This window comes from Propithecus coquereli, unplaced genomic scaffold (genome assembly GCF_000956105.1).
Source record: "Propithecus coquereli isolate 6110/MARCELLA unplaced genomic scaffold, Pcoq_1.0 Scaffold128, whole genome shotgun sequence".
Taxonomy (NCBI): domain Eukaryota; kingdom Metazoa; phylum Chordata; class Mammalia; order Primates; family Indriidae; genus Propithecus; species Propithecus coquereli.
In genome coordinates this window covers 397,352-422,949 of record NW_012136969.1, presented here as the reverse complement: position 1 = coordinate 422,949, position 25,598 = coordinate 397,352, and the positions used below count along the sequence as shown (strand labels likewise).

The 25,598-nt window shown below is 41.6% G+C and overlaps 1 protein-coding gene across 1 annotated transcript; it reads left to right on the top strand.

Annotated features, from left to right (window-relative positions):
- TSTD2 (thiosulfate sulfurtransferase (rhodanese)-like domain containing 2) lies at positions 1-25,421 on the top strand. Its single transcript, XM_012638299.1, has 10 exons — positions 1-145; positions 3,686-3,900; positions 5,613-5,929; positions 10,166-10,286; positions 14,486-14,611; positions 15,443-15,548; positions 19,020-19,138; positions 19,635-19,793; positions 20,392-20,530; positions 23,227-25,421. The coding sequence occupies exons 2-10, from the start codon at positions 3,736-3,738 to the stop codon at positions 23,523-23,525; spliced, it is 1,551 nt and encodes a 516-aa protein (XP_012493753.1). The 5' UTR covers positions 1-145; positions 3,686-3,735; the 3' UTR covers positions 23,526-25,421.
- Positions 25,422-25,598: the final 177 nt, after the last annotated feature.

Below are 25,598 nucleotides of genomic sequence, written 5' to 3'. Positions count from 1 at the left end.
ACTTCCGGAGCGCGGTGACGTCGCGAGAGTTCTTCCCGACGCAAACACGCGGCGGGGTTGTAGGCCGAAGGGCGGAGAGGAGTGACAATTGCTAGGCGGAGACAGCTCAGGGAAGAAAGACCTAGGAAAGGATCAGGACTGGCGGGTACGTGCTCATCTTACTCCCACTTTCCGGCTTTTGCCGCCTCGGGAAGGCTGCGTGGAGAGGTTGGGCCGGGCCTGGCACGCTGGGTGGGGCCTGGGCGGGAGGCGGCGCCGTGGTGCCGCCCCTTGGGACCAAAAGACCGGCCCAGACGCGAGCCTGCTGCTCCGGGCTTACCGTCTGGACTTCGGCTTACCTCGCACTTCCCTGAGTTGTTTCTTTAAGAAGGAACAAATGATTGTTTTAGTAATCTGTTTTCAGTAGTTATTGGGTGATTATATACATGTAGGTGTATGAACGTTCCCTGCCCTAACATCTTTGATGAGCATCACACTGGTTTATCTAACTGCCTGTCCATAGTCATCTGAAATTTCACTCTACGGGATTTCTTCTTCGGTCTTACCCATTTCAGTAAACGACACCATCCATCGGTTGTTTAATCCAAAAATTTAGGGAGGAGTCATTCTTAGGTCCTTTTCTTTCGCTTTCTGCTTAACAATTTATTTGTAAACCCTGCCGGCTCTATTTTCAAAACAAATCCAGAATCGAACTGTGTTACTCCTTTGCTTAAAACTCTCCAGTGATTTTCCATTGAAAATTCTGTACCATGGCCTGTGGGGTTCTACGCGTTCATCGCTGTGCTACGACCACTCTCGCTTTCTTCTTACTACGCCAGTAAGTGATGCCTGTTCTTATTTTAAGAATTTATACTCACTATTTCCTGTAATCTGAAGGAAATCTATTCTTAAATCTGAATGGCTGCCTTCTGGTCACTTAGATCTTAGCTCAAACGTCAGGTCCTTAGTGAGGTCTTCCCTGGCTACCCAGTTGCTGTTTTATTTCATTGAGAGTATTGTATTTATTAACATTTAGCGCCTCCTGTGTGCCAGGCAGTGTTCTACATGTTGAGGATTCAGAGGTAGCAAAGGAAGAAAATCCTTTGCTCTCTTGGAGCTGGTATTGTAATGACCCATTCAGGAATGGGCATAAGTAATGCAGTCAGCCATAGTGAGCAAAGGGAGAGTAGTAGAAGACGAGATCAGAGGGGTGGGGGAAGGGGCTTTATAAGGACTTTGGACATTATCCGAGTAAGTTGAGAAGTCCTTGGAGGAAGATCTGACTTATTTTTTAATAGTTACTTCTTTTACTCTTAAAGAAGCGTAGTTCCAGGAGTTCCAGACCTGCCTGGGCAACATAGTGAGATCTCCTTTCTACAAAAAGTAATAAAAAAAATTGGCCGGGCATGGTGGTGCGTGCCTGAGTAGTTCTAGCTACTCAGGAGGCTGAGGCAGGAGGATCACTTGAAGCTGGGTAGTTCGAAGTTGTGGTGAGCTATGATTGTGCCTCTGCACTGTAGCCTGGGTGACAGTGAGACCCTGTCTCTAAAAAAAAAAAAAACGAAAAAACCCAAAAGTTTTTTTATCTCAGTAACAGGAAGAATAAAATTGTCTTTTATGAGATAAGACTGGGGAAGAGCAGAATTTTGTTTTGAACAGTTGTTTGAAAGTGAAGCTGCAGCTAGCCAGCCATATAGATAGATAGATTGTTCGGTCAGTTTGGTTGTGTAAACTTGTAGTTCAGAAGAGACGCCCAGGCTGGAGATAGAAATTTAGTATTTATTCGTATATAGTATCCTAAACATAAATTTTCCTTTATTTATGTTTCTGTTTTTCATGGAGGTTTCAAATATTTACAAGAGTAGGGAAAATCATATAATGAACCTCCATGTACTCATCACCAGCTTCAGTGATTATCAACTCATGGCCAATCTGGTTTCACCTATATTACTTCCCCTCCCCCAATTATTAAGTCTTACGAGTAGATGAGGTCACCTAGAGTATGAATATGGATAGAGTGTTTCAACATTTAGAGGTTGGAATGATAAGGAAGATCCAGCTAAAGGAAACTGAGAAGCAGTGGCTCTTGTCACTATCTGGCATTTTCTTTTTGTTTTTTCATTTGTTTACTTACTTAGTGTCTCTCCTTACTAGAATATAAGCTCCAAGAGAGCAGGGACTTCAACTGTTTCCTTCAGAGCTGCATCCCCAGTGCTGTTCTCTGTGCCATGCACATTAGCAGAGGCACCACAAATACTAGTTCAGAATACATAAATATACTAAAATAAGATGAGACTGAAAGATTTAGAGTGAGGGGAGATCGTTTTGGAGTGATGGGAAAGACACATGTGGACACCCTGAGGCAGGAGAGAGCATGACTTGTTCGTGGAACTAGGCACAGTCAGTGTGGCCAGAGTAGGATAGATGATGGGGAGTGTTACAAGCCTGCTTATATTTCTGGAGAAATGGACCAGAAATACTGCTACAGCCGTTTTTGGAAAATACAACCCACCACAGATGATTTTTAGAGAAATCAAATTTTAATGTTAAATTTTAAAATACAACATTAAATTAAATTGAAATATTGATGATATTATCACTCATTGAACCCTGTTATGTGCCAGATACTTTATATGTTTCTTTCCAGTCCTCACTACAGCTGCCCTTCAAGGTAGACACTATCATCCCCAATTTCCAAGTTAGGGAATTAGAACTCAGAGAAGTTAAATAGCTTTCCTAGGTTTACATATTTGCTGCACCACAAAGCAAAGACCATGCTTTTCTCAGTGCTTCATGTCGCCTTGTCACCTGTAACATTGTCTTTACAAAAGAATTAACGTAACATGTTGTTTGTAGTGTGTCATTTTGACAAGATTTGGCCACTGTAGGAATTTCAGTATTTCTTCTGGCTCATTACAATGGAGGTCTCTCAGCAGCTATTTCTTCTAAGGAAGGAAATTTGCAAAGCTCAGAAATTAGGGGGGGGAAAGAACAAAGTATTCATAACTGAAGTTCCTAGCGCACAGCTTGGTTGATTTTCGTTGTATGAGGTGCTTTTCTGGTATCATTTACCTTCAATGTCTGCATGGCTTGCACCCTAACTCAGGTTTCTGCTCAAATGCTACAGCCTCAGTAAGGTTTTTCTTTCTTTTTTTCCTTTCTTTCCTTTCTTTCTTTTCTTCTTTTCGACAAGGTCTCACTCTGTTGCTTAGCCTGGAGTGCAGTGGCCCAACCATAGCTCACTATAACCTCAAATTCCTGGGCTCAAGCTATCTTTCTGCCTCAGCCTCCTGAGTAGCTGAGATTACAGATGTGAGTCACCATGTCTAGTAAAGGCATTTCCTACCCTCTGCGTTTAAAGGGCCCCTCTATCACTCTGCCCTCCTTAACCTGCTTATTTATCTTCATAATATTTTCACCATCTGACTTCTTTTTAGATTAGTTTATGTATCTGTTTACTTCACCCCACAGAAATATAAACTCTAAGAAGACAGAAACTTTTTCATTCATTGCTGTATCCCCAGCACGTAGAACAGTGCTAGACTTAAAAGTAGTTGCAAGATAAATACTATTCCATGAGCAAGTGAATGAATGGATAGCTTGGGCTGCTGGGCCCATGCTGATCTACATGGTTGATTACCTTCATGTTTACTTCAAGAAGTAATCAAAGAGTGGCATTGCTGTTTCTCCCTTGCTTGTATTCTAGGAGGTACTTAACGGAAAGGAATCTCTGCCCTACTCCTGTGACCAAACCAGATGCCTTCTTCTACTTCACCAGACCAAGGAGATGACCTGGAGGCCTGTGTTTTAAGATTTTCTGACCTGGATTTAAAAGATACAAGTCTTATTAATCCCAGCAGCTGTCTGAAAGCAGAGTTAGATGCCAGTACAAAGAAGAAATACTCATTTGCAAGGAAAAAGGTAAAATTGCTATCGATGTTTCAGGTTCATGTACATATAGTTAATGTAGGTACATTTAGAAGTAGCTTATCAAGGTTGCCCTCCAGCTCAGGATAAGGTCTACTCAGGGACTTCAACCAGTGTTGTTAATTCAGCTCTAAGCAAAGAAGAATCGTAGGTGACGTGTGGCCCTGGAACAGCCTTGGTGGAGTACTTGAGGAAGGGTAGATTCTAGACAAATGAGTTAGATTTTCTTCCCCACCTAAGGTTGTGGGAGAAATCCCAGGAACCCAGGAAACCTATTCATAAGAACAGACAGGCAGTAGGGTAGCTGTCATCTAGTGAGGCTGATAAACTTGAGACAACTACTGAACCCTGCTGACTTAGGTAAGATTTCCGATCTGGCCCAGTTGACTGGCCTCCAGTGGTTTGGCGAAGGGATGAAGCATACTAGAATGCTGCAAGCTTACTGAATACAGCTGGGATTGGGCTACAATGAGGGTGGTATTGCTGCTACTCTTCTATGCCATTTCTCTTTTTTTTCAGAAGCCATTGACTGAAATCCCCTCCTTTTAGCAGTTTGTCTACATTCTGTACCAGGCAAGGACATAAATAATTCTAATTGGGTCAGGTGTCGTGGCTCACACCTATAAATCCTAGTACTCTGGGAGGCTGAGGCAAGAGGATCACTTGAGCCCAGGAGTTTGAGACCAGTCTGGGCAAGAGTGAGATCTTGTCTCTACAAAGAATAGAAAAATTAGCTGGGCATGGTGGTACGTGCCTGTAATCTCAGCTACTCAGGAGGCTGAGGTGGGAGGATCGCTTGAGCCCAGGAGCTTGAGATTGCTGTGAGCTATGATGACACCACTGCACTCTAGCCTGGGCGACAGAGTGAGACCGTCTCGAAAAAAAATTCTAATTATGTTGATTAACATTTATGTAATTCTTTATGGCTTATGTTTTCCAGATAATGACTCAACACCTAAAGGTTGAATAACTTCCTCAGAAGATTTGTATCTTTTCTCAAAGATACAAATAGTAAATGGCAGAGCCAGTATTTACAACTTTAGACCCTCTTTAAGTGGAAAAATAAAAATAGAAATTTTTACAAAGATTCAAAAGGTGAAGAAATAGCATTTAGCAGGAGGACTATAGGATGTTTCATGTTGGGGGAGCCTCCAGATGGAATCTGAAAGTTTAAAAGCAATCCTGGAGAAGAGGAGGCTAGAGTAGCACATACTTGCCTATTGGGGACAGTATAGGCAAAGCCAGAAAGATGTAGTAGTAACAGCAAGGTGTCCAGGTTTGGCCACGTGTCAGGCATGTGTGGACGGGGAGGATAGGAGAAGTTGGGAGAGGGGCCAGCAGTGGAAGGTCGGGATATACCATACCATATTATTCCAGTTTTAGTGTTTGGGCTGCTGAAAGCAGTACAAGGCCAAACTGTAATACATAAATATATTGCAGTGTGACTTAGAGTCTTATATGCTAAGAATAAAATTGTGGAACTAAGAATTATTTAACCTCCATAATGCCCAGATTTAGATTCTCTAATGTCTTCTAAAGCTTACTAATAAGAGAACTGTTACTTCTCAGGGAATTTTTCTATACAGTAGTAGAACATAAAACTGGAAATCCCCGTGGAAAGAGAATATAAGAGATTTCATTGAGACGTCCATTAGCTTTAAACCTAAGATTATTTAACGGTGTTAATATGTGAAATGTAATTGCAGGCCTTTGCCCTTTTCGTCAAAACCAAAGAAGTTCCAGCAAAAAGGAATTTTGAATGTAAAGAAAAATGGTGGAAATGCTGTCAGCAATCATTCACAGACCAGACCAGCATCCATAGACATGTGGCAACACAACATGCCAATGAAATTTACGAACAGACTGCATCTATTTTAAAGCAGCTGGCTGCAGCGTTGAGCACCTCAAAGAGTCTTATGTCTGCAGACCAGAAGAACCCGGGGAAAGAGTGCCTTATGCATAGCCATGAAATGTCTGCTTGGCTCCCTGATGTAAGCTGCATTAGCCCTGATGAGCTGATAAGGTAAGATTTTCATTCTGCATTTTGGTTTGATTTTACTATTTTTCCAACCACAATGAGATACTGCAACCTCCCTGCTAAATGAGAAAGACCAGCTCCACCAAATGTGGATGAGAATGTGGAACAACAACCAGTCCATTGCTGGTGGGAATGTAAAATGACACAACCACTTTGGAAAAGTGTTTGGAAATTTCTTTTGAAAATTAAATATCGTTCCTGTGATCCCCTCCTGAGTATAAAACCAACAGAAATAAAAACATGTCCACAAAAAGCCTTGTACAAGAATCTTCATAGCAGTTTGATTCATAATAACAAAAACCTGGAAACAACTATATGTGTCTATCAACGGGAGAATGAAGAAACTGAAAAGCCATATGAGACTATTGCACAACAATAACCAGATATGAAGTGCTGATATGCAGGAATATGTTTGGGTGAATTGCAGAATCCTTATGCTGAGTGAAAATAGCCAGAAAAAGGAGTACATGTTTTCTGATTTCATGTACTTAAGGGCACAACGAGCTTGTGATAGGTTGCTTCTGGCAGTGGGTTTGACTAGGAATACACAAGAGGTGATTTTTCAAGGTTTTGAAAATGTGTTTTGATAGGGGTGTGGATTATACAAATTTTGACATGTGTCAAAAACGATCAAACTGTATACCTAAGATCTGAGTATTTCACTTATAAATTACACCTTGATAATTTATATTTTTAAATAAATAGAGTAGATAAAAACTAAGCAAGAAAAACCAAAAAAAAAAAAAAGGCCCTTGTCAGATGATTTCAGATATATGTACCCAGACAAATGCATCATTTATTAGGATTTATGGGGGGATATAGTGTTCCACATCATTAATTTTTTAATTTTTCAGAAAGCAGTTAAATGTAGCTTACCTTTTAAAGCATCTAAACTTGAACCTTTTTTTTTTTTAAAGTGGAGTCTTTCAAACTGTATGATACTCTTCTCTAGTTTCTTAAACAGATAATGGTGAATGTGATTGAACTTTTTCTGAGTGGTTTAATGCCATCAGTATGAACTTTTAAGTAAGATGCCCAGGTATAAAAGTTTGTCCTTTTACTAAGAAGCCTCAAACTTATTATTCTGATACGTCTCCTCTCTCTCTCATCATTCTAGATCCAAACCCTCTGTATTGGCTGTGTGTTGCTGTGTAACAAATTAACCCACAGTTTAGCAGCTTAAAATGACAAACAGTATTTCATGCACTTTCTGAGGGTTAGGGATCCAGGAGCAACTTAGCTGGTGGTACTAGCTTAGGGTCTTTCATGAAGTTGCAGTCATCTCAGTGTTTGGGGCCAGAGAATCCACTTCTGAGCTCACTCATGTGGTTGGTGGTAGGCCTCGGTTTCTTCACTGGCTCTTAGTCAGAGGCCTCCATTCCTCTCGGGCTTCTCCAAGAGCAGGTGATATGAGGGAGATGGAGCCACAAAGACAGAAGCCACAATCTTTTATGGCCTAATCTCAGTGTTGACATGCTATCACTTTTTCTTGATGCTACTGGTCGCACAGACCAACCTTAATACCGTGTTGGAGAAGACTACACAGAGGCCTAAATACTAGGAGGTGGGGATCATTGGGAACCATCTTGGAGGCTGGTTACCGTACCTCAGAGTTGTTACTTTTCAGTGTGCATTATCTAGTATCATTGTCTGCTCTGTTTATCTAGTCTATTGGGATCTTAACTACTTTGAGCTAGATCCTTAAGACATGGAATTTCTCTATGGGCCTAAGTTAGGCCAATAACATACATACTCTGTATAGTAGAAGACCATAGCCTGTACGGTAGCATATACCCAGTCAGTTTGCAATGTTCCCAAGGCTTTTTGGAAGCCATCCTACATACTGTCTTCTCTAGGGAGAGATAAAGAACAGAAAATTGCATTATTTTCAAATACAAGTGGGAAGACCTGAAGACGTTAATGATTTCTCTGGATAATGTTAGAGCTTCAAAAGGGTTTCTATTACCAAATGCAGTTTTCTGAGCTGAATATGTTTGAGGAAGGATGTTAACTTTCAGAACTGAATCATAGGATTATAAATTGAGATCCTGGCTTTGAAAAACTTACCAAATCATAATATTACAGAATTCCAGAGGACATATTCCTTTTTTTTTTTTTTTTTTGAGACAGAGTCTCACTCTGTTGCCCAGGCTAGAGTGAGTGCCGTGGCGTTAGCCTAGTTCACAGCAACCTCAAACTCCTGGGCTCAAGCAATCCTTCTGCTTCAGCCTCCCGAGTAGCTGGGACTACAGGCATGCGCCGCTATGCCCAGCTAATTTTTTCTATATATTTTTAGTTGTCCAGATAATTTCTTTCTATTTTTTTTAGTAGAGACGAGGTCTCGCTCTTGCTTAGGCTGGTCTCGAACTCCTGAGCTCGAATAATCCGCCCACCTCAGCATCCCAGAATGCTAGGATTACAGGTGTGAGCCACCATGCCCGGCCCAGAGGACATATTTCTGACTTAAGCAATTTCTGAATTATTTGGTAAATAGAAATACAGTTGACCCTTGAACAGTGTAAGGGTTGGGGCGCTGATCCCCTGAGCAGTTGAAAATTCGTGTGTAACTTTTGATTCCTCCAAAACTTAACTACTTACTAATAGCTTATTGTTGACCAGAAGCCTTACTGATAACATAAATAGTAGATTAACATATATTAGTATGTTATGTGTATATTATATACTGTATTCTTACAAAAAAGTAAGCTAGAGAAAAATGTTACAAGAAAATCATAAGGAGAATATTTTTATTATTCATTAAGTGGAAGTGGATCATCATAAAGGTCTTTATCCTTGTCTTTACATTGAGTAGGCAGAGGAGGAGGAGGAAGGAGGGAGTTGTCTCAGGGGTAGCAGAGGCAGGAAAAATTCACATGTAAGTGGACTCATAGTTCAAACCCATGTTGTTTGAGGGTCTGCTGTAGTCCAAATTTTCATCATTTGTACTAATGATACATTTTCATCATTAGTACTCAGTGTCAAATTCCCTTTGCTTATTAGAAAGAAGAGAAAGAGAATTGAACTAGGAGTCAGTCACTCAAACTTTCTGTACCTTCATTTTCTCACCTCTAAAATTAGAATAATAATGCCTGCCCTGCCTACCTCCCAGTTCTGCAATATGAATTATGTACAGATTTTGTTACAGGAGTTCAGAGAAAGGAAAATAGGATCTAGGATATACAAGAAGGTTTCATGGTGGAGATTAGGCTCTGAAATATGATGAGGCTAGTGATGAGAGAATCATAGATTCCAGAGCTGGATAGGACTTGAATTATCATCTACTGTAGTATTCCCTAAAAAATGTTCTGTGGAGCACTAGTTCTGGAGGATGCTAAGAAAGTATTGAAAAAGGACACTAAGACAAATTTGGGAAGCACTATCTTAAAATGTTTACTGCAGGACCTCTCAGAGCCTTCAGTAAACTCAGGGGCTTTTGCTGTGAATCTCAAAGTGGGAGATACTGTCTCCAGGGTTTCTCAGAGCGATTTCATAGAATAGCTTCAGTGTATATTTTGGGAAAAGCAGTTATTTCAGTTCTCTGATTTTACACGTAAAGAAACCAAGGCTCAGAAATTATAAACACCTACCCGGGTCCCACAACTAATTAGTATAAGCACAGTGCAGTAGAAAAAAATTATAGATTCTAGTGTCAGAAGACTGGCATTCAAGTCCTGACTGTCACTTTGTAGCTGTCTCACCTGGGAGGAGTTGGCCGCAGTTTACTCAGCTGCAAAATGGGAATAACAATAACCTGCATTGGAGGTAAGAGGCTTTTATGAAAAAATGGAAGTGAAACTTTTTTGTATCATGAGAGATTCAACACAGATTACCGCCTTGTGACAGAGGGTAAGCCAGAACGGACTCAAATTTCCAGCTATGTTTTAAAACGGAGTTATTAATACCTGTCTTTTGGATGTGACTATTAAATGAGATCAAAGTAAACTCATTTTTGTAAAGTAAAAAGGTCAGCACAGACACTGTCTTCTATGCAGAAAATATAAAAAGGAGTCACTTCTCATTTCAGGAGAACAATAGTAGGAGCAAAGGCAGTCGAATGTCTCCATTTTAGCCTTCCCTCTGATACTACCTGGGTATGCTTGGAATTGTGGTTTCCTTATGTCAGTGACTCATTTTGTTTGTCTGTTTTGGTTGGTTTTGGGGGGTTTTTTGCAATGCCGTCCTTCAGAAATGATCAAATACTCTTTCCATCTGGTTTTACAGTGGCCAGGGCAGTGATGAAGGGGAGGTGTTACTGTATTACTGCTACTGTGACCTGGAGGATCCCCAGTGGATGTGTGCCTGGCAGACAGCTCTGTGTCAGCACCTGCACCTCACAGGCAAGGTAACACCTTCTCCCACACCCTTCACTGGGCTTGCCTGCCAACCTTGGATTGCAGAGGTTGTGCTCATTATTAAAAAGGTTCACTATTGGATTCTTAGAAGTTAGGGAAATCCTGGGCATTTAAGTAGAATATGAAACAGCTATAAACATGGTGTTTTATAAGAATATTTAATGGCATAGACCAGGGATCAGCAAACTTTTTCTTCAATAGCCAGTTAGTAAATATTTTAGGCTTTGCACAAAAAAAACTACTCAATATTGTAGCATGAAAGCAACCACAGACAATAATGTAAAAGAATAGGTGTGGCTGTGTTCAGATAAAATTATGCAAAAGCAGGAATAATTTCCTGACTCCTGATGTAGGGAAATGTTCGTGATATATTAACTGGAAAAACATTTTATAGAGCTGTACATATAGGTGTGATCTCAGGTTGCTTCTTAATTTTCCTAGAATGTGCCAGGGTCTTTTACCGTCTTAGGATATTGACATTTGCTTTTTCCTTCCCCTCTAGAATGCTCTTCCTATACCTTCAAATGGCTCATGCCCCACTTTAGATCTCTGCTCAAACGTTGTCTCCTTAGAACTCTAATCTAAGTAGTCCTCTCTCCAAACCTCATCACACTCTATCTCTTTCTGCTTTTGAAATTTATTACTACCTGAAAGTATATTCTTCATTTATTTCTTTATAGTCTACCTTCCTTACAGAATGTGAGTTTCATGAGGACAGAAACTTTGTCTTAATTAATCGATATATTCTCAGTGCTAGAACAGGGATTAGCATATAGTAGACACTCAGTAAATATTTGGGGAATGTTGAACAAACGAATGAGTGCGTGTTCGTAACAAAACCAGAAGTGTATGTATGGAGATGGAAGGTAGTACGTACCAAAATGCTAGTAATGATTATCTGTCCATGATAGAGTTATGGATGGTTTTAGAATGCCTTCTATGATTACATGCATGTGTGTATGAATTTTATATAATTTTCAAAATCTAAATCAAAAGGAAGTGAACTAGGTTCCCTCTGAGATCCCCCCGGTTATGACACTGTACTATCTTATGACTCATCTTTCCCATATATGTCCCAGGTTTTAATTTCCTGAGCTAATAAATTGATCAGTCGATGATACCTTCCATACCCACGTTTTCTGACAGATACTGATTTCATTTACCTTGTTGAGTTCATCACCAAGTCCTGCCATTTCTACCTCTAAAATAGCTCTCGACTCTGTTCACTTCTCTCTTCCTCTTCCTCCACCTTGGACCAAACCACACCCTCTCGTGCCTCGTCCATGCAGCAGCTTCCGAACTACTCTCCAGTCTGCCATCCCTGCCCGCCATTTAATCCATTCTCCACACAGCAGCCAGAATGGTTACTTAAAGGGTAATGAAATCATATCACTCTCCTCAAAATCTTTCGTGTGGAGTAAACCCCAAATCCTTAACATACCCTGGGTTCCCGTGGGAGTTGGCGCCTCCTGCGTTTTCCTCTTTTTAATGCTCTTCTTTACTCATGACACTCCAGCAATGTGGTCTTTCGGTTTCTTGGAACCCACCAAGTTTTTTTCTGTCTTTGGGCCTTTTTGCAAGCAAACTCTCTTCAACAAACCCTCCTACACCCACTCTGTTTCTCCGATCTAATTTTTACTCAGGCTTCAGTTCTCAATTTTCCTGACACTTCCTCAAAGAGACCTTTCCTGACCTTCAATCTAAATTTATTTTTCCCAGTGTACTTTCATAGCATCTTTTAGCTATTTTTCATAGCACGTGTCCATTAGTAACTTTTATCTTAATATCTGTGACCTCCCTTTGCCTGTAAACTCCAAGAGGGGAAAAACTATATTTTTTTTCAACCACTATATCCCTGATTCTTAGCACAATTCCTGGTGCATAGTAAAAAAAAAAAAATTAGTAAATATTTGTGGAATGAATACATTCATCACCATTTTTATTATCACCATTTCTATTCAGAGAACTTCCAACCTTGAAAGATAGAACTCTCACAGTAAACCTGAATATGTAAAATATGAAATCAATCTCTTTTTCTTGTTTTAGAGGCAGATTTTTATTCTTCGTCTAGCCCAAGTACTGAACTAGCAGTGAAGGATCCTGCCCACAAGGTGGCAGCACCTGCCTGGATCTTCAGTCCAGATTCCTAGGCTTCAAGGATACATGGCCAGTTACTGAGATAGTTTTATGCTGGTAGAAGATTTGGCAGAATGTTGGTGCTTAGGTAGGGAAAGAGGAGAGCCTGAACGTTGTAGAATTGTGGAAATAAGCTTCTATCCCTATTACTATATAGTCCTTATCGCCTCAAGAAATTTGAGGGTACACATTGTAGACCTTAGAAAGAAAAATTACAAGAGTTGGAGTCAGTAAGATCTGGTTTTGAATCCTAGATCTACCAATCACCAACTCTATGCCCTTGGCAAGTACTTGATTTCTCTTAGCTTCTGTTTCCTTTTCCGTAAAATGGGGATTATGCTATCTACCTTTCAGGATTATAATGTAAAGCTTCTGTCTCTTAGAAATTGCTGAATAAATACTAACTATTGCTTTTCTCAATTTCTTAGATATAAGGCCTTGCTTAACAAGTAGCTTCTTTGAAGGATATCTGTTAGAGAATCATAGGGATTGAACGTCTAGAGCATGAGGTTAGAGATTGCTGTGCCCTAGCTATGTAGGAAGTAGGTTTGCTTGTCTTCTATTTGGGTTCTGAGATTAACCAGCCTATCCAAAGAGAGTTACGTAGACATATGTGCTTCTTTATCATACCTACCACAGTCAGAAACCTTTTCGGAGTGGATTTTCTGACCCTTACACTAGTTCAGCTCTATTTCTCTACGCAGTCCCCTATCATTTGACAGTATAGTAGGCTGTGCAGCAGAGATGCCATATGCGTCCTGCTTGCCTCTCCTGTGCCCAGAACTGGCTTCACTGGACTGCAGTACTTTTTCTCAAGGAGTCTGGATATGATCTGGAATCCTCATCATGGGACTCTGGATAGCCACTGTCAGTGAGTTGGCATTGACTGGTGAGATTTTATATCCATGCCTAAAGAATTGGATCAAGTGAGGCAACAACTCAGGTGTCTTCTCTGAACTTTAAAAACGGGCAGCCATTTAAAATTTTTAAATTCTAATGCATTGGTAGGTATCAGTGTTACATAAGTATGAATAGTAGAATGATACAAGACCTTGAATTAAATCACCTCTCTTTTCAGAAAGTACCATGACACAGTGCTATACTTTCTGGCACTTTTTTCTAGGGAGCTCAGTTCTCTAAAGATGATCCATCTCCAGACTTATCCAGAGGATTTTGTAGTACCAAAACAGCCAGGTTTGCAGGGCCCTCAGAGCATTGCGCCTTAAGGCAGGGGCTTTACCCTAGGCTCTAATGTCCCTAACCAATGAAGCATTTCAAAGAGAATACAGGGTTTGAGACACCAGAGAGCCCAAGCTGTGGATACACATTCATTTATTCAACAAATATGTGTTGAGTGCCTACTATGTGGCAGGCACTGTTGTAGGCACTAGGGATATATCAGTCAACAAAACAGACATACACCCCTCATGAAACTTGTATTCCAGTAGGTGGGTTTGTAGTGGTGGGCTTGCCCCAAACACCATGCAGAGATATCACATATATTCCCTGCAATCAGACATGCTCTATGTTTAGGATTTGGGTAGTGTCTCCTCAGAAGGTTTTTTTTTTGTCTTTTTTTTTTCCATTTTTGGTGCTCTGTTATCTGCTTTTTATCAACAAGAAGAAATTGAGATTCAAGAAGTCGATTAACTCTCAGGGCACATGACAAGTAAGTGGCAAAGCTAAATCTTTATCCTAGATCTGCTGGCCTCTGCAGAGGACTCTATTATGCTGCCTAGATTTAGGTTAGGCTCAAAATTCACTTCTTTGGCCATTGGACCATTAGAGTTCTGTAGCAAGTGGGGCTTTCCGAAAGTTTTATTTACATTCTCTTATTCACCACCCATGAACTGAATACCTTGTCTGAACTGTAGGCTGTGCCATTTTAGAAAAACATAGGTATCTTTGCCCAGTACACTTCGGCGTCCACAGCAGTGTTTCTGCTTTTCCTTTTAAACTCGTTGACTTACATGAGCCTGTTCTGCTCTGGAAAGATAACTAAGCTAAGAACAGACTGTATTCCCTTTTTCTTACCATCTTGTGTCTGTCTCAGGTTCGAGTTGCTACAGAGGGAATCAACGGGACGGTTGGTGGAAGCAAACTGGCTACCAGACTGTACGTGGAAATCATGCTTTCTTGCCCATTGTTTAAGGATTATCTGTGTAAGGATGATTTTAAGGTAAAAGAAAATGAAAATAAAATGGATTTAGAGCTATCTGCTTCTGCCACAGTGCAGGTTATTGAAGAGGTCAACATAAAGAAATAAGCAGTGCCAGAAAAATACCCTTTCCCCTTTAGGTTACGAGGCAGTGTGGTGGAGGGAGCATGCTTGTCCTCTTCTTCCCTTGAGTCACCATACAATCTTGGACAAGTCGGTGCCCTCACTAGACCTTAGTGTCCCTTCTTATAAAGTAAGGGTATTACAATTTAGGACTCAAAACCTGGATATGTTTACTCACTTGAGAGACCACCTGGCTGTTCCAGCAGATCACTGTGTTTTTAGTAAACCTGGAATTATAAGATTAGTACTTCACACCACATGGGGGAATAAAGCCGTTGCTCTCACAGCAGAGCTGCTTTGTTTGAGTGACTTTATGCTTTATCATGATAAGTGATAAGGTGATGGAAACGCCTTGCTAGTGTTTTTGGTGGTGGCGATAGGAAAGGAAAGGTCATTCTCTGAAACAAAAGCTGGGTGTGATCACATGTTAGAATTGCTCAGTGGTGCTTCAGTTTTATAATTAAATACTTAGAGCCAAAGAAACATCACTTCAACTTAACATTCCTGCACATGGTAGGTACACAATAAATATTTATTAATGTTGAATTATCCTGTATGTCTTGGGCCTTCTTTTTCCCATTAAGATTTCCTGATTTTTTTCCCTTAATTTGAGGTTTCTTAAGACTTCAGTTGTCATTATTACGAAACAGAATCTCATTCTTTTATTTGGCACTTATACTTGGAGATGGGAAAGGAAGACTGTATTCTGTTTTGTTTCTCATTGGCTAGACCAGCAAAGGAGGAGCTCACTGTTTTCCAGAATTGCGTGTTGGTGTATTTGAAGAAATCGTGCCCATGGGGATCAGCCCCAGTAAGATCTCCTACAAGAAGCCTGGTATGCTTGCTTTCAGAAGAAGATTATGCTTTTCTTCATAGGGACAAAGCCTAATGGAGAGACAGATAAGAAAGTTAGGCACTGTGATCAGCAAGAGTCCTGATAAATCTGCTCTTTAAAATAACTGTGGGGTGGCTAACACTTGGGTGCATCCTGTGCTTAACTTGATTCTCTATGGCTATGGTCCCTAACCCACGGAAAAATTGTCTTCTATGAAACTGGTCCCTGGTGCCAAAAAGGTTGGGGACTACTGCTCTATGGTGCTGTGATAATTGAATTCTCACCCCCTTGGAGTGGCCTGTTTTATTATTCTTGGTGATGGTTTAGCAAGAAGTTGTTTTCTCTTTCCAAAGACAGCAATTTGGGCAGAGTATAATTATTACTTGTAAATAGTTCAGCAGCAGAATAAAACGCATGGGCCTTTGCTGCAGGAAGCAAGTGGCTTTCAACACCAAAGCAGTTTACACTGTCCTCTAGAATGTTCTCTCCCACTCTTGCCCATAGTAAAAGGTTGAAAGACATTTGTTTGGCAGGATTGTTTTGTTTTTGTTTTACTTTTTACTATGAAAATTTGTAAACATTAGGCCGGGCGCGGTGGCTCATGCCTGTAATCCTAGCACTCTGGGAGGCTGAGGCGGATGGATTGTTTGAGCTCAGGGGTTCGAGACCAGCCTTAGCAAGAGCGAGACCCTGTCTCTACTAAAAATAGAAAGAAATTAGCGGGACAACTAAAAATATATGTAGAAAAAATTAGCTGGGCATGGTGGCGCATGCTTGTATAGTCCCAGCTACTCAGGAGGCTGAGGCAGGAAGATCGCTTGAGCCCAGGAGTTTGAGGTTGCTGTGAGCTAGGCCAATGCCACAGCACTCTAGCCTTGGCAATAGAGTGAGACTCTGTCTCAAAAAAGAAAAAAAGAAAAAATTTTTAAACACTAAAAAAAGTAGAGAAAATAGTACAGTCAACTTCCATGTACTTATTGCATAGTTTCATCAGTTAACTAATTCATGGCTAACTTTCATCTATACCCATCCCCTTCTCCCATCTTGGATTATTTTGAAGGAAATCCCAATGTCAAGTTGTCTCATTCATAAATACTTTAGTAAATATCTCTAAAAGATAAAAGATTTTTTTTAAAAAAAAAAAGCTGTAAAACTATTATCACATCTAAAACATTTTAACAGTAATTCCTTAGTATTAATATAGTACCACATACCTAGGCAGTCTTGTCAGTCAATTCCCAGCTGTCTCATAATTTTTTAACTTTGTTTCCATTAGGATTCAAGGTCCATTTATTGTGATTCATCAGAGTCTCTTTAAGTGTCTTTTATCCTATAGATTTGCCTCCATCTTTTTTTTCCCTCTTACAGTTTATTTTTTGAAGGAACTGGGACATTTGGCCTATAGAGTTTCCCATAATCTGTATAATACTAATTATATCCCCATGGTATATTTCTCTGTCCTCTTTATTTCCTGTAAATTGATAATTAGATTTAGAGTAAGGCTGTCTAATAGAAATATATGAATCATATAATATAATTTTATGTTTTCTAATGGCCACATTTTAAAAAGTAAAAAGAAATAGTTGGAATTAATTTAAATAATATGCTTTACTTAATGTGGTATGTCCAAAATATTATCATTTCAACATGTCATCAATATAAAAAATTACTAGTGAGATAGTTTACCTTTTTTTTTCCATACTAAGTCCTTGAAATCCAGTATGTATGTCACCCTTATAGCACATCCCAAACCACATTTCAGGTGCTTGTCGGCCACAGTGGCTATTGGCTATCATGTTAGACAGCTCAGGACTACAGACTCTATCACATTCAGATTTGATTCCTTTTGTTCTTTCTTTCCTTTTTTTTACCCCCAAGACTACTTCATAGCTAGCATTGTCTTCTTTCATCAGGAAGTACAAAGCTCTGGTTGACTCCGTGGTGTTCATTTTTTAAAATGTAAATATGTAAAAGAAGGTTAAGAGTTAAGCCAGAGGAAAATGGGGGTAATATCAGCATGTGGGAAAAGATACTCATGGGAAGATGAGGGCCAAAAAGAGCTGTGTCTGCCTAGTGTCCCCCTCTTAGCACAGGGAGTGTGACTATTAACAGCTCTTTCTGGGCACCATGGGACATTGCTCAGGAGTTTAAGGGAGAGTGGGCTCCAGGCAGTGAGTGCTATTGTTCTTTCATTTGAACTGAGTTGTTGAAAGAGACCTTTTAAACACATCCAGAAGGTCACTGTCGAAACAGGCCTTCTCGGGGCCAGTAGAACAAAAGTAGTAATAGCAGCAGTGGCAGCAGGTTCGGTTCCCTGTGGGTCCCTGCAAGCAGAAGTCTTAGCAGATTCCATGCTTCTCATTGCATTTTTTATCCTCTCTTTTCACCCCACTGTTCTGGTATCCATAAATGATAATATATAGAATGTGGCCTTGTTATATGCTCCCCGCAGCCCTAGGTCAGGCAGGTAGAAATCCACATTCCTTGGCTGAGCTCTGGGGCCTCGTATCTCTTTGACATGGGGCAGTTTCAGGTGGTTGTTGGGAAAATCCCTGAGGGGAATGCAGCTCCTTTGGTGCTGTAAAGCTCTATCATGAGTGTTGTGTGAAGGAGTCATCAGGGCCCCACCTGTGAGGTGTGGTTACCCCACAGTACAAATTCACCAAAAGTTCCTCACAATCTACTGAGAAGTCTGAACTCCCAAAGATAGAGGCGTATTTCTATCCTGGAGAGTCCTGGGGCAAAGGGCCCACCAGGCTGAGGTTCTTTCCTTTTAGTCCCCTTGTATGTTAATTCTTCTCTCCTCCGTCTTCTAGCTCTTCTGTTCTTTTCTCTCCCTCACCTTTCTTTCTCATATGTCATTCTTGTTGTCCACCCTTCTAGCCCTTTTCTCTTTCACTCACGCATATATACTTAGATACATTCTTCTTACCCTTTTGCATTTTTAAAAAATACATTCCAACTTTATTCCACAACTTTATGCTCACACCTGCCCACGCTAGGGTTCTTAGCCTTGAACTTGGGCTCAACCTGGGCATAGGACAGTTTACAAAGCCTGTAGTCCAGCACATACATGCTGAGCTCCTCCGTGTATGGTGACATTAGAACAGTGGCTGTTTCCTGACCCGCTAGTGACCATACAGTAGACTAGCAAACCCACATGGCAACTTAGATCCTAATTATCTGGTTTTTATCACTGGGGTTTGGCCAAGTATAAGGATGCAAAATTCTTTGAGTGAATATTTCTAAACTCTCAGGTCTCTATAGTCCTCATCTTAGGAGGGAGATTGAGGATACCTGGAACTACTAAATTATTTCATCATAATCAGGACATAGTGTTACTCTCAGACAATTGTAATTGTGAAGAGAAGAGGTTTGGATGGAAAGAAAACAACACGTAAGTCAGGCTAGGCCAGTTGTGATAAAGTTTTGGGTTTTTTGTTTTAACATAATTTTTTGGTTTGGTTTTAGGAATTCATTTATCCCCGGGTGAATTTCATAAAGAAGTAGAAAAGTTTTTATCGCAGGCAAATCAAGAACAAAGTGATACTATCCTTCTGGATTGCAGAAACTTCTATGAAAGCAAAATAGTAAGTAAGCGCCAGAATTGAGTTCAGTGAATTGGTAGATCTCCCCCTTCCTGCAGCATGGTCTATTTCCCAAGAGGATGCTGTCTGTGCCAAGCCAGTACTAGCAGCTTCAGAGAAAACCCAAGCCCTTGAACTTAGATCTGGTGAGAAATTCTAAGAAAATATGAATAAAAGATACCTTGCCACATTATGTACTTTTTGACTCCTGTGAACCTACCCTTGACATGTGTCAAGGATCTCATAGAAGTTGGCTTTGGGCAGCCTCTCCAGTTCCCCAGAGGACTCTGGGAAGGTGACCCCCAGCCCACCAGCCTTGGTTTTAAGTTCTACATCTTGAAGTTGACAGGTCAGACATGAAGTTGGATGGGAACAGTAACTAGCAATTGCTTCTGTGCTTCTTTGCCAAGGTGGGGGTTGTTTTGCCCAGAAAGAACCTGAACCTTTCTACCAGGTATGTTTTTCTGATAATTTTCTTTCCACTGCTCCTATGTTGTAGGGACGATTCCAGGGCTGCTTAGCCCCAGACATCAGGAAATTCAGTTACTTCCCTAGCTACGTTGACAAAAATCTAGAACTTTTCAGAGAGAAGAGGGTGCTAATGTACTGCACTGGGGGCATCCGTTGTGAGCGGGGTTCAGCCTACCTCAAAGCCAAGGTGAGCCACCACACTCGGGGCACTGTGGGCATGGAGGTGAAGAAGGCGCCACCAACGGCCTGTGTGGAGCTTTCCACTCGCTCTCCCATTACTGCCCCCACCCCAACCCTGCCAAAGGATTTATTTTCCCCTCGTATGGCTCCAGCATAGAGTTTGTAAGTACAAAATCGGAGGTTCTTTAATCTCAAGATGTAAAAAACACTTAACAGCCTTAGAGACTCATCGAAAATAAAAGGGAAAGATTAGTTAACATCTCCCTTTTTCTAATCCTTTTGCTTGATCCTGCGAAGAGCAAATTCAGTAACATTACATATCCCAACAGGTGTCTTCCTATATTTAGCCCAAAAATAGTTGGGCTTCCCGGGATCTAGAGGGTAGAGGCCCTGACTGCTGTCATCACCCATCCCCCTAGGAGACAAGGTCTGACCAGTTGGTCAGCAGTTGCTCAGTGCCCTGCGGGGGGGCCAGGAGCCCCTGACTGATTGCAGACAGGGAGTCCTCCATTTGGGCACTCCTTGCCAGGTGCCGCTCCTCTGTGGAGCCTCTTAACAGGTCTCTGCTTGGCTTTTCAGATTTCCTATTGTTTTTCCACACCTAGGGAGTGTGCAAGGAAGTGTTCCAGCTCAAGGGTGGCATCCACAAGTACCTGGAAGAGTTTCCTGATGGCTTTTACAAAGGGAAGTTGTTTGTTTTTGATGAGCGTTATGCGCTGACCTACAACAGTGATGTGGTGTCAGGTAGGTCAGCACAGGTCCAAGCCCAGCTGAAGTCAGGCACGTTACTAGTTAACCATTCTCGAAAAACTGTATACAGGGAAGGCAGGCCGGTACTAATTACCTGCAGAATGAGCAAGGAGAAGAAGTGTGTCATACCAATTTTTTCCCAACAGTTGTAGATGTAGCAGTGGAGCAGACAAAACCTTAGACCATGAGTCAAGAGACCTGTGTTGGGATCCTGGCTTCACCATTTGCTAGCTGGACAAGTCCTTTAAAATAGGGATCATCTCACCTGCCTTGCCTGCCTGCCAGGAGCGGGACTAATAGGTGGAATTGAGGGTGTCGACCTGGAATCAGTGTATAGAATCCAGGGATTCTGTGAATTTGGATGGGAAAATAATTTTATCTTTGCTTTCTATAACTCCTCACTAAAATGAAGCAGTTCCTTCAATTACGAATGTTGGCAATAAACCAGTTATTAGATGTACCTGTGACTTTGTCTTCAATAGAATTCCTAGTACTTTCATATCATGTTACAGTTGCAGCAGATATCTCAAAATAGCATTAATACTCATCACTGATTTAAAATGAAAATAATTATTAGGCCTACCATAGTTATGTAATAAGTAGCACATGTTATATATCACAGATTTTGAAAAATATTTTGGTATTTTATATTTCTATATGATTGGTTTCTTTTGTAATCCTGTGTATTTTATTTTATTTGAAAATATTTTTCTAAGACAGGGTCCATAGTCTTCACTAGACTGCTAAGTAATATCCCTGGCACGAAATAAGAGTAAAAATTCCTAGTTTAGCTGGTCTGTGGACACTTGTGGCATGCACGTTTGATTGGTAGGGCACTCCAAGGGGAGAACTGAACCTAGGGCCAGAGCTGGAGGCAGGGTGGCCACAGGAAGCCTGTGGTGTGGCAGTAGTGTTGAGCCCACACTGAGTGTGATACCAGATGAAGATGAAAGAAGGCTGGAAATGATCCTTCAGAAAGATGGCTTCTGCCCCTGGACGCCATGTTTCGGAATGGAATAGGTCACAGGCAGACAACCTTGGTGGTGGCTACAGTTTTCTAGAACTCCTGTAATCAGGGACTGAGGTAGAATTACTTCTCAGATAATGGGCAAGATTTGAGTTTAACTGTCCTCTCCTTTCCTTTTTTTTTTGTTTGTTTTTTGAGACATGGTCTTGCTCTGTCACTCAGGCTAGAGTGCAGTGGCAAGATCATAGCTCACTGTAGCCTCAAACTCCTGGGTTCAAGCAATCCTCCTGCCTCAGCCTCTCAGATAGCTAGGACTACAGGCATTGCCACCACGACCAGCTAATTTTGGAAAATTTTTTTGTAAAAATGTGGTATATATATATACTATGGAGTACTATTCAGCCATAAGAAGGAAAAAAGGAGTGAAATAATGTCTTTCGCTGCAACTTGGATGAAACTAGAGGCCATTATCCTAAGTGAAATATCTCAGGAATGGAAAAACAAATACCACATGTTCTCACTGATAAGTGGGAGCTAAACGATGGGTGCACCTGGACACAAAAAGATGTAAAGGACATTAGAAACTAAGAAGGGGAGGGTGCGAGGGGAGTAAGGGATGAAAACTTAACCTGTTGGGTACAATGAACACTGTCCTACTGGCGGGCACACTGAAACCCCTGACTTCAGCATTATAGAGTATATCCATGTAACAGAAACTTTGTACACCCTTAATATTTTGAAATAAAAATAAAAATTAAAAAAAAATTTGTTTATAGAGACAGAGTCTTGCCGTGTTACCCAGGCTGGTCTTGAACTCCTGGCTTTAAGTAGTCCTCCTGCCTTGGCCTCCCGAAGTGCTGGGATTATAGGCATGAGCTACCACACCTGGCCTCCCCTTCCTTCTTGATCTTTTTGTTCATTTTAGTGGTCTTGTATTTGTCTCTTATTGAAAACTACTTCAATAAGAAGTAGTTCTGTTTTGGAGCTAGATGGAGTACAAATTTTAAATAAGCAGAAAAAGTGGATTTGAGAGATTTTACCAAGGAAATACTGGCAGGACTTGATGGGCACCTGCGTGTGAGTATGAAGAGGAGAGAAGGAGAGCCAGAGGTAGCTTAGGTAAATAGTAAGGAGGCTTGAGGAAGAAGGGTGTGAGCAATGGTGACAGGAAGTGAGCAGGGAAAAACAGGTAGAGAAAGATGATAATGTGAGTTTTAGGAATTAGGTGGTCACATGTCCTAGCAACAGCAGGAGAGACTCAGGCATGGGGAGTGGGGTGTGGACTGCAGAAGTTCAGTGTACATGTGGCATCATCTGTCTGTGTTGTCCCCACTGGAAAAGGGAATGATCTAAGGAGAAAAGACCATTTAACAAAGGGGTGGGAGTAGGGGTGGTTGGCCAGCTTCAGAATAGCTAATGAAAGAGAAATATTACTACCTGTTTTCTAGATGGGAAAAAGAAAAATGGCTCAGTGGATACTAGAATCAGAAAGATAATTCCCAAAAGCAGCCCCACCCACCCCCAAAATAAACTGGTGCTGAGGGAAGGGGGCAGGGGAGGGTTTTTGTTCAACTACAGGAAGCTTACTATTTAGAAACTTTCCCTAGGCCCAACAGGATATATTAGATTCTGGTCAGCTAAGAGTTATATTTAGGAATTGGAGAAGTGCCTGTCTATGTGTGTGTCTATGTGTTTATAATGAGAGCTTTTCTTTCTTCCACAGAATGTTCATACTGTGGAGCCCAGTGGGACCAGTATAAACTCTGCTCAACTCCCCAGTGCCGCCAGCTCGTTTTGACCTGCCCTCCCTGTCAAGGACAAGGATTCACAGCCTGTTGTGTCACGTGTCAAGACAAAGGGAGCAGGAAGGCTTCAGGCCCTACCCAGGACAGCTTTAAAGAAGAATGTGACTGTACAGCCCGGCGGCCGCGCATACCCAGGGAGCTCTCACAGCAGCTGCTCCTCCCTGGGAACCCAGAGCCAGGGCCTGCTGTTGGTGAGGATGGGCCGTGCCTTGTGTGAGCAGCACATTCGGCATTCCCCGAGCCTTCAGTAAAAGTAGTTTGGGGTGACTACATGTAGAAGAATGTCAAGGCTGCAGAAACAGAGAAATCAGAACTTGTGCTGGACTATGCCACCGTGGCATACTGGTCACTGTATTGGCCACCTGCACTTCACAGGGGAAAGGGACAGGGAGTCGAATGTTGATCACTTACCTGCAACATTCTGATTAAGAAGATCCTAGAGCACAGAAAAACGCTAAGCTATGTGGGACCACAGAGATGCTGAGGGATGGAGCCTTGAGCCTGGTGACCAGGACATGCCCTTTCTCTGCCGTGCAGCAGAACTGTAAGTAGTCCTTGTCAGCAAATCTGTCTTTCCTGATGGCAGACATGTGAAAGCTGTGGCCCTGGAGAGAACTTGTAAACCAGGCCACTTAGGTCATCTGCCATCTACCCCTACCTCTGTCTCTTCTCCAACAGCCTGAGGGGATCTGCTAGCTGTGGCATTTGGCCCACCTCCTGCTTTTGTAGATACAGTCATCCCTTGGTGTACATGGGGGATGGTTCCAGGACAGCCAAGTACACCAAAATCCGTGCACCCTCCAGTCCCATAGTAGGCCCTGCAGAACTTGTGTATGCAAAAAGCCATCCATAAACGCAGGTTTCGCATCCTGTATTTTCAATCCATGTTTGGTTAAACAAAATCAACATCTAAGTGGACCCACACAGTTCAAATCTTTGTTGTTCCAGGGTCAGCTGTACAGTTATTGGAACAGCCACACCCATTCCTTTACATAGGATCTATGGCAGAATTGAGTAGTTGCAACAGAGACCTCGTGGCCTGCAAAATCTGAAGTAGTTACTGTCTGGCCCTTTACAGGAAAGTTTACCAACCCCTGCTCTAGATCAACAGCTTATCTGATGGAGATGGCCTTAAAGATGTGGCCCCTGTTCATTTTTTATTGATGTGGTTTCTGTGAGAGATTTCCCCTAATCCTCCTGCTTCCCCCACCACTCACTCTCTTAGCTTTTAAGCGTTCTCTTTGTGAGATTCAGATAAGCTCAATGACACTGACATTTGGGCAGAAATTTTTAGATCAGCACCTGGGATACAAGACACATTTTTAGTGAGGTCATTCAGTACTGCCATGGTGGCTGCCCAGCCTTTCAGCCAGTGTGCCAGGCACAAGTCCCTGTCACACAGGTCCCGAGAAACACATACCATGCCATACATAGACCAACAGATTTAATATTACGTTGCAGTTTCCAGTGATGCAGAACGCAGCTGCAGTTGTGTTTCAAGGAGAAGCCGAGGGGGATGGTCATTCCTGCAGCAGGATGCCACTCCTGGGCCCATTTGCAGCCTCAGTAGACACTCTTCCATAGTGGTGAGGCCCCGGCTCCACCCCTAGTTCTCCTGTACTGCCCACGTCATCACAGTTCAGTGTGCAGGACTTTTCCTTTTTCATCAGAAGCCTCTCTGCTCAGTGCTCTGCAGCTCTGTGGCCTTGTCCTTTATCACAGGATTTGCTGAACCACTATTGAAAACAACTCCCCAGAGCAACAGACAGAAATACTGGTTTAACTGGCACTGTGGTATATTAAAAGGCACAAGGGCAATGTGGCTTTTTGCTGGATCCCAAGAGACGCATATGTTGTTAGAAAGGGATCCAGCAGAAATATCAAAATTACACTTTCAGAATAATCATCTTGGGGTGCTTTGGCCAAGATTTCCTAATTCTTTAATACCTGGATTTTCTTCACCATTGTCCCTCTGAGGCTTAATTTACAGGCATAAAATTAATGGTGATTTGTCTAATAAGTGACGAGACAGGTAGCTGAAGTCTGCATGCTTGGTCCTGCTAAATTCCATAGCCGTGATGGACTGGAGATCTGTCTCTTGTGTTGACCTCACGTGTGCCGTGTGCCCACTGTGCAATGTAGAAAGGGGTTTTCAAGTATTTGGCCATAGGTTTTCACATCCATTGTAAGGCTGGCATTCGATAAGGAAAAACATTCTTTCTGACTCCAGTATTAAATTGTAAATAAATACCAGATGTTCCTAAAGAACACTCAGGGACATGTTTGTTGC